This window comes from Ceratotherium simum, chromosome X (genome assembly GCF_057802395.1).
Source record: "Ceratotherium simum simum isolate JZ-2026a chromosome X, ASM5780239v1, whole genome shotgun sequence".
Lineage (NCBI taxonomy): Eukaryota > Metazoa > Chordata > Mammalia > Perissodactyla > Rhinocerotidae > Ceratotherium > Ceratotherium simum.
The window spans coordinates 89,527,709-89,535,855 of NC_141940.1; the positions used below are offsets into that span (position 1 = coordinate 89,527,709).

General features: G+C 54.6%; 1 protein-coding gene across 2 annotated transcripts; it reads right to left on the reverse strand.

Annotated features, from left to right (window-relative positions):
• Positions 1–990: 990 nt before the first annotated feature.
• On the reverse strand, positions 991–7,941 carry GATA1 (GATA binding protein 1). 2 transcript variants are annotated; one of them, XM_004434955.3, is made up of 6 exons: positions 7,868–7,941; positions 3,893–4,131; positions 3,027–3,404; positions 2,775–2,920; positions 2,075–2,200; positions 991–1,542 (listed from the first exon to the last, which is right to left on the reverse strand). In XM_004434955.3, exons 2-6 carry the CDS (start codon positions 4,110–4,112, stop codon positions 1,171–1,173), a joined length of 1,242 nt encoding a protein of 413 aa, XP_004435012.1. In that variant the 5' UTR covers positions 4,113–4,131; positions 7,868–7,941; the 3' UTR covers positions 991–1,170. The 2 variants fall into 2 exon arrangements, with proteins under 2 accessions (XP_004435012.1, XP_087283845.1); XM_087427719.1 differs by lacking the exon at positions 7,868–7,941 and having other exon boundaries at positions 3,893–4,142.
• Positions 7,942–8,147: the final 206 nt, after the last annotated feature.

Genomic DNA, 8,147 nt, shown 5'->3' on the forward strand with positions numbered 1-8,147 from the left:
GTGGGGAGCTCCCCCACCTACGGGCTCTAAATATCACCCCCCGAGGTTATTTTGTCCTCCTAATCTCCCCCTCTGGTTCTCTACCATTTCCCACAGGGCTATAGGCTGAGCTGGGCTGAGAGAGATAAGAGATGAGTGACAGGAAGGCCCACGGACAACCCCACAGTCCCGCACTGATCTTCTGACCTTCTGGATGGCTACCATTCCAGCCCCACCCCTTCCCCCTCTTCCTGGCCTGAACATATCTTTTGTCCCTTGGAAGAAGGTCCCTAACTTACAGCAACTGAAACTATACATGTTGATGCCTCCACAAACAAGTGTATGCAGAGGTGCTCACGTTGTCAGCCACTCAGAGCCATCCTGACATGGGACGTGCCACATGATATGCTCACACACACACAGATTTGCATAGAAATACTGCTGTTACTAGACCCACAAAAACATCCTGACATGCAGACCCTCATGGTCACACTGTTACGTTTCACACACTGTCATACACAGTTCTTTTTCAACATTCCAAAAATGTTTATGGATCAAATTCTGTGCCCAGTACATATGCTGTCATACTGTCTCAAAGATTGCCCTGAGTGGTGCACAATCACACGAATACAACCCCACACATTTCCTCAGCACACGCTGTCGCACACACACTTCCACACCCTCTCACAGTCACCCATGCCCTCTCTCTCTCTGTCACCTAGTGTCATGCACCCCATCTCACACAGCCTCACCCCCATGGTCACAACCATGCAGTGCAATTGGCCAGTCCCACACTGTCTCTCACCGTGATGTGTGGATATGCATGCCATCTCATACAACCTGGATGCTGTCACATGTAGTTTCACATATACTGCTACAATCACATGTCATAACCCACAGTTGTGAAGTGCCGCATATGCCATCTCACTCAGTGTCACGCAGTCATACATTGCTGCCATACACTGTCCTCAAAGAGTCACAGACACTGATAGACACCCCACCTACCACTGCTCTTTATTCAGTCCCACACAGACTCACACCCCTAATTTCAGGACTTTGGTGGTTTTATTTTACAAAAGCTTTGAAAGTCCAGGCCAGGGAGTGTCTGGGGCCCAGAGGGTGGGTTGTACAGATAGCTGGCTACAAGAGGAGAGGGACACCACCCCTGCCCTGAGGCCATGCTCTATGCCCTCATGAGCTGAGTGGAGCCACCACAGTGGTGGTGGTGGTGGGAGGCATGGGGCCTGTGGGGAAGGAGCCTGCGGGTGAACCCAACAGGGGTCCCGGGAAAGGCATGAGGTGGCTAACGGGCCCTGACAGCACCACGGGGCCGAGGCCTTGGTAGAGATGGGCAGTGCCAGGGGGGCCCAATGTCAAGCCTGAGGCCACCTCCCCACAATTCCCGCTACCGCTGCCCCCAGCCACCACCATGAAGCCGCCAGCTGGTCCTTCAGCTGCTCCTGTACCTCCCAGACTCGATCCCCGTTTCTTTTTCCCTTTTCCAGATGCCTTGCGGTTTCGAGTCTGAATACCATCCTTCCGCATGGTCAGTGGTCGGTTCACCTGCCAAAAGGGAAGCCATGGGTGTTTCCCAGCTCCAGACCTTTGCCTCTATGTCTTGACCAGGGACAGACACCCTCTCCACCCTGCTTCCTAAGAATAGGGAATTGGTTCAAGGACTAGGGGAGCATGCCCAGGGTGTGGCACAGGTATTGTCCTAAGGAATCCCAAGGTCATGAGGCCCTGATCTTGAGAAAGCCTCCGAGGCTGATAGGAGCTGTCCCCTGTCTAGGGCAGGGGAGTGGAAGTTAGCTGATGGCTGGAGGAGAGGAGGAAGGAGATAGAGATGGAGGAGGGAGAGGAGCAAGAAAGAGGGATAAGAGAGGAGGGAGTGAAAGGGAGAAAGGAGATGAAGGATTGGAGGAGGGAGGGATGGGGAAGGTGGAAGAGGAAGGAGGGAGAATAACATGGAGAAGGGAGGGAGGAGAAAAGAGGGAGGGTGATGAGGGGAAGTAAAGTTTGGGGTAGGACAGGAGCATGGGGAGGAGGGAAGCATGGTGTGGGACTGGGGAGGGGAGGAGGCAGCAGGGCACACCTGGTGTAGTTTGTAGTAGAGGCCGCAGGCATTGCACACAGGGTCCCCACTCGCATTTCTCCGCCACAGGGTCGTGGTGGTTGTCTGGCAGTTGGTGCACTGGGTACCTGCCCGTTTGCTAACAATCTGGGGGAAGAGAATGTGAGGATCGGCGCATCAGGAGGTGGAGGACCCAAGAGGTGAGGGTCAGGTTGAAGGCAGGGCTTCCTGTACAGGGTGAGAACTGTGGGTTCTGTATGGGACAAGGACAGGGCCTCCTGGCTGGGATAGGGGTTTTGGGTATTGTGTGGGGGACTACATCAGTGGTTCCCAACTTTTTCCATACCTTGGAATCACTTGGGGTGTTAAAAACAATCCTGATGCCCAAGCAGCACCCCAGAGCTATTAAATGAACACATCTAGGAGAGGGCCCCAGGCCCCAGTTGTTTTGAAGTGCCCCAAGGGCATCCCAGTGTGAAGCCAAGGATGAAAACTGCTGTGCAGGGAGAGGACCGGGTTGCCGCTTGCAGCCTATGAGAGCAGGCTGAGGATAGGTGTTCCTGTACAAAGCCGGGTTCCTGTAGGGATGGCGAAGGGATGGGGATGGGAGTTCCTGTAGAGCATGAGGACAGGGCTTGTGTATGTGTTTTGAGGACAGGGCTCCCTGCACAGAGTGAGAACAGCAGCTCCTGGGTAAGGGGATGCAGGTCTGGGGTCTTACCAGGCGCTTCTTGGGCCGGATGAGGGGCCTGTTCTGCCCATTCATCTTGTGATAGAGGCCACAGGCATTGCACAGATAGTGGCCTGTCCTGTCCCGCCGCCACAGCGGAGTGGCTGTTGCTCCGCAGTTCACACACTCCCTGGCCTCTGGTAGGGTGGACAGAAGGGAAGGGGGAGCCAGGCTCAGCTCAGCTTTGTCTTGGACTCCCCCTGCCCCAACCTCAACCTCCCAGACCCTTTTTGAGAACCTCACCACAGGGGGCCAGGGGCAGGGTTCCACGAAGTTTGGGGGAGGGATAGGCCGCTGGATTGAGGGGGCTCCCAGTGGGAGAAAAGTAGGTACTGGAAAAGTCAGGGCCTCCATAGGCGCCGCTGGAGACAGGGATTGATGAAGGCAGTGCAGGCCCCAGCGTCAAGAGGTCTGGACTCAGCCGCTCTGTCTTTAAGGTCTCCAGGAAGCTGCTGCCACCTTTCCCATCTGGATCTTCTGGGGCCTGGGGTGGGGAGTCTTCACGGGTGGGGCACACAGTAGAGGCAGGGTAGAGCCCGGTCTTGCCATAGGCCCAGCTGGCATATGGTGAGCTCCCTGGGATCCCCTCCATACAGTTGAGCAGTGGGTAGACCTGAAAGACTATTGGGGTTTGGGTATGGGAAGGAAGGAGAACAGTCGAAAGCCATCCTGCTTTCAGGGTGCCATGGTGCCCAGCAGCTCCAACATAGTGGCCAAGTTTCCAGAACAAGTGACCTGAACGGCTGCTGGCCATTGGGTGACTCTTGGATCCTGAGCTCCACTGGTCACTCGGGCAACAGCAGTAACCTCCACCCGTTTCCAAATGGGCTTTGAGGATAACTGTTGGGATTTGGAGCCCCATGGATCACTTGACAGCTAGAGCTACCACCACCTTCTTCCAACATTACTTCCCAATATGGCCACCCCAATACGGCAGGTTGGCATTGCCAGGTCTAGACTTAACTAGGGGAAGTAGTCAGCACAGCCATGTGAAGGCTTGTGGCCATTTTCAAGATGACCTCCTAGTGGGATTCTGCCCTAGCTAAGGGTCACCATGGCAACTCCAACAGCATGGAGCCAGTGCCAAGACAGCCACCCAAAGGAGTTACCTGGGGAATGTCTGTAGGCCTCAGCATCCCTGTAGTAGGCCAGTGCTGCAGCTGCAGCTGTGGCAGTGCTGGGGGCAGTGGAGGAGGCTGCTGCATCCAAGCCCTCGGGCCCAGGAGGGAAGAAGACCCCCGACTCTGGTGGCGAGGACACCAGGGCAGGGTCTACAAACTGAGGCAGGGGCTCAGAGGTCCCCAGGGGCCCCAGGCCAGGGAACTCCATGGGGCCTCTGGGGTTTGACCTGTGAGGACAAGATGGGTACTCAGGCACAGAAACCCGCCTCTGCTCCCCTCTCCACCTTCCCTCCTTTCTCCCTCCTCTGGCTCCATCCTTCAGTCTCCATATCTCTCCTTTCCACCTCCCTGGTAGCCTCCTCCTCCTTCTCTCCTCTCCCTTCCTCTTTCTCTCTCTCCTCCCTTCCCACTCCTCCCTCATCTCTCCCTCCTCTTCCCTCTCTGTATCCTCTCACTCCCCATCCTCCCCCTCCTTCCTTCTTCCCTACTCTCCTCCCCTTCTTGCCCCATTTGTCTTTCTTCTCTCCTCCCTCCCTCTTCTCCCTCCTCCCTCCCTTCCATCTCTTCTTCCTTCTCTCACTCAGCTTCCTTCTGTCTCCTCCTCTCCTCTTCCCCTCTCTTCCTTGTCTTTCCACTCCCCTTCCTACTCCTTTCTCCTCTCTTTCCTCCCTCTTCTTCCCCTCCTCCTCTTCCTCTTTCTCTCCTTCTCATCCTCTTTCCTTGGTCCCCTTCTGCTCCTCTCTCCTCCTCTTTCTCAGCCACATTTTCTCCCTCTTCCCTTTTCTACATTTCCTGTTCCACTCCTCTTTCCTCCGCCTCCTCTTCTTCTCTTCCCCTCTTATCCTTTCCCCTTCCCTTCTCCCTTCCTTTCTGCTCATCTCTTTCTCCCTCTCATTTTCTCCTCCTCCTGCCCCCATCCTCCCTCCCCTCTCCCTCTAGAGGAGTCTGGTTGGGGTGGGCTGGGGTGCAGAACCAGAGTCCCTTGAACCCCTTAGTCACCCATCAGGACCTTGGGGTTCACCCTCCTGTGTGCTCCCCAACTTCATCCCTATCTGTTGCATCTTGACTTCTGACTCTAAGAAACCCCATGGTTTCCGGCTTGACTCCCCCCCAACCCCCTCCGTTGGGTCTGCAGACAGAGGGCCTCCTGAGTTCCTCTCTGCTGTCTGGGGGGGTCAGTACCTCCCACTGCTTATCTCTGCCATCCCCGCCCAACTTTTGAAATCACCCAAAGGCCACTGGCTTCCTCTGAGGAGGGTAACAGGTGGGAGGTGTTCCCTCTACCCATACCCTCTCCCCTGGGGAGGTCTGCCATAGTTCTGCTTTTGGGTTCCTTGAGTTCCCACCATCCCCAGACCTCAGTTTCCTCATCTGCCAGATAGGAGGTGGTGACGGGCCAAGCTAAGACCTGTGAGAGGGCAGCTTGGTCTCTGCCTTTTTGCTTCTGTCCTTCCCTGTGTGTATCTTTGTCTCTACCTCTCTGTCTCCCTGTCTCTTTTACCCTGACACTCTGTTTTTTCTCAAGTCTGGCTCTCTGTATTTCTCTCCCATCTTTCTATGCTACCATGATATATCTTGCCCTTTCTCTCTTTCTGTGCTTTTTTGAATGAATAATGTTTTTTTCTCTCCATTTCTCTGTCTTTCCATGTCTCTATCTCTCTCTGATTGTCTCTCTCTATCTTTATCTATCTTTTTATCTCTTTCTGTTTCTCTTTTCTCTCCCTCTCCACTTATATCTCTCCGAACGTCCGAACGTCTCTACATCTGTCCCACTCTTGTCTCTTTCTGCTTGTTTATCTCTTCTCTCTCTCTCTCTCTCTCTCTCTCTCTCTCTCTCTCGGCCCTTTGGCCTTATTTCCCTGTCTCTCTTACCATTCCCGTATCCCTGACCATACCCCACTGCACACAGTCCCAGATGAGGAGCCAGGAAACCTACCCCTGCCCCTGGCTTGCCCTGTGAATCTGAAGGCCTCAGTTTCCCTGTCTGTAGGGTTGAGTGACGGAGATAGAGTAGAAGGCCATCTTGAAATCCCCTGCATACGTGACCCCCTGTGGAAACACACCAAGTGTTGGGCCTGGTGTTGGGGGTTGTGCTGAGAAAGAGATGGGCCTGTGGACATGTCCATCACCAGTCTCCTCTAGGCCCCAGGGTCCCCACTGTCTTTCCTTGGGGAGGATGTCTTAGCTTCTCCTCTCAGCCTCCATCTCTCCCTTCTCTGTCTCTCCATGATTCTTTCTGTCTGTGAGTATCTCTCTCTCTCTGTGTTCCTGTCTCATTCTCCTTTTCTGTTCCTGGGTCTCCCTCTCTCTCCTGCTGTCTCTCTGTCTCTCTTACTCTTTCTTTGCGTCTCTTTCCCTTTCTCTTTTCTCTCTCTTCATGTCCCTATCTCTTTTTCTCCCCGTCTCTGTCTCCTTGTGTGTGTCTTGCTCTTTTTGTTGCTATCACCCCTGTTCCTTTATCCCCTCGTCCTCACCTCACCCCTCATAATCTCCCTCCAGCCCCACTGCCCCCCCTCACCCCCTCTCCCTGCACCTTTCACCTTGCCAGGTCCAGGGCTGCCCACCCCTCCCGTGGCGGGGGCCCAGCCCCCCCACCCCCAGTTATCACTCTCCGGACAGAGATAAAGTTTATCTCGAGGCTGGGGGATATGAAAGCTTCTTATCAGCTGCCCCACTAGAGTAAGTGCTGCCCCAACGGTGGCAAGCAGCAGGCTGGCACCCTCAACTCTCCCTCGACCCAGCCCCTCACCCCAGGTAACGTCCCTATCCCAGCCCTCAAGGGGGGATCCCTCAGGACCAAAGGGAGCACAGATGGGGTCTGGGGCAGATGAGTCTTAGGAGGGTTCGAGGTGGAGTTTGAGGGTCAGATATGGGGTTGAAAAGTCAGAGAGAGGTTTGGGCTATAGCTATGGAGTTTGGGGGAAGCAGATACAGGGTTTGAGGAGCAGAGACAACCTTGAAAGTTCACATTTTGAGATAAAAAATAGGTTGGGAAAACAGAGACAAGGTTGGGGATCAGAGGTGAAAATTTGAGGGTCAGAGATAAAGTTGAGAACTTGGAGGTGTAGTTTGGGGGTCAGAGACAGATTCTGAAGGTCATGGAAAAGTTTGAGGGCCCAAGGGTTTTGCTGGAACAGAGATGGAGTTTAGGGATCAAAGATGGATTTGGACAGGCGGTAATGTGTCTGATGATTAGAAATATTTGGAGCCAGAGAGGAAATTTGGGGGGACAGAGACATTTTGGGGCTGAGATGGGGTTTAGGGAAGGCAGACATGAGGATTCATTTGGCAGAACAGATATGGGGGAGTAGACTTGGTGTTTGGAGTGACAGACATTTTGGTGTGCAGAAAAGGGGTTGAAGGAGAGAAATGGTTTTGGGGGATCAGAGAGAAGTCACAGGGAACAAACATGGGATTTGAGAGGCAGAGAGGGAGTAAGAGGATGGAGCTACGGTTTGGCAGGCCAAAGACAGGTTTAGGGGTCAGAGGATTTGGGGCAGAGATAAGGATGTTGTGCAGCAGACAAGGGCTTGGGGAGCAGAAATAGGTGTGGGGGAGCAAAAGTGAGCTTTTGGGGAGAACTTGGAGACAGACAACTTTGGGTGAGTGAAAATCAAATTTGGAGCAAAGATAGGACTTGGGGGGATGAAGGCATGTTTAGGGGGCAGAGATGGGGTATGGGGAGCAGAGTTAAGGGATCAAGGGAACATGGATATCTTGGAAGGAGTCGATGAGAGTCAGGGCAGAGAGAGGTGGGGTTTGGGGTATAGATTCGGGCTAGAGATGAGGATTAGAAAGACAGAGGTGGTCTGGAGGAGCTGTCAAGGAGTTCAGGGGTCGTAGACACTTTGGAGACCAAAGGTGGGTTGGGGAGCTGGAGCAGGCTGGGGGAATAGCTTTAAGGTAAGGGGTAGCAGGCCCAGAGTTTGCCTTGCTGGGGGCTCTTGGGGGGCTGAGACTGACCTGGGCTGGTTGGTGCAGAGGGTTCAGCTGCTTTGGGTTTGTGGCGAGCTCAGTGTGATCCCAGGGGGTGTCCTGGCTGGCCTTGGCCTTTGAGGCTCCCTTCCTCCTTCCCTCCCTCCCTCCCCTCTCCCTCCTCCCTCCTCCCCAGGGAGTGGCTGGTGCCCCAGTGGGTGGGGCGGGCTAGGGGAGCGGGCGGGCCCCCTGCTGGTGGGGCACCTGTTGGGCAGTGGGAGGCCTTCCCCCAACCCACCTGCCCACCCTCTAGATTCTTGGACCCTGT

Excerpts from the sequence above, each read along its gene's own strand:
- GATA1 (XM_004434955.3), bottom strand. The coding sequence starts at position 4,112 with ATGGAGTTCCCTGGCCTGGGGCCCCTGGGGACCTCTGAGCCCCTGCCT. Across the intron at positions 3,405-3,892 it reads GGCCTACAGACATTCCCCAG|TCTTTCAGGTCTACCCACTG; the intron begins GTAACTCCTTTG and ends AAACCCCAATAG. Across the intron at positions 2,921-3,026 it reads CCTGCCCCTGGCCCCCTGTG|AGGCCAGGGAGTGTGTGAAC; the intron begins GTGAGGTTCTCA and ends CCACCCTACCAG.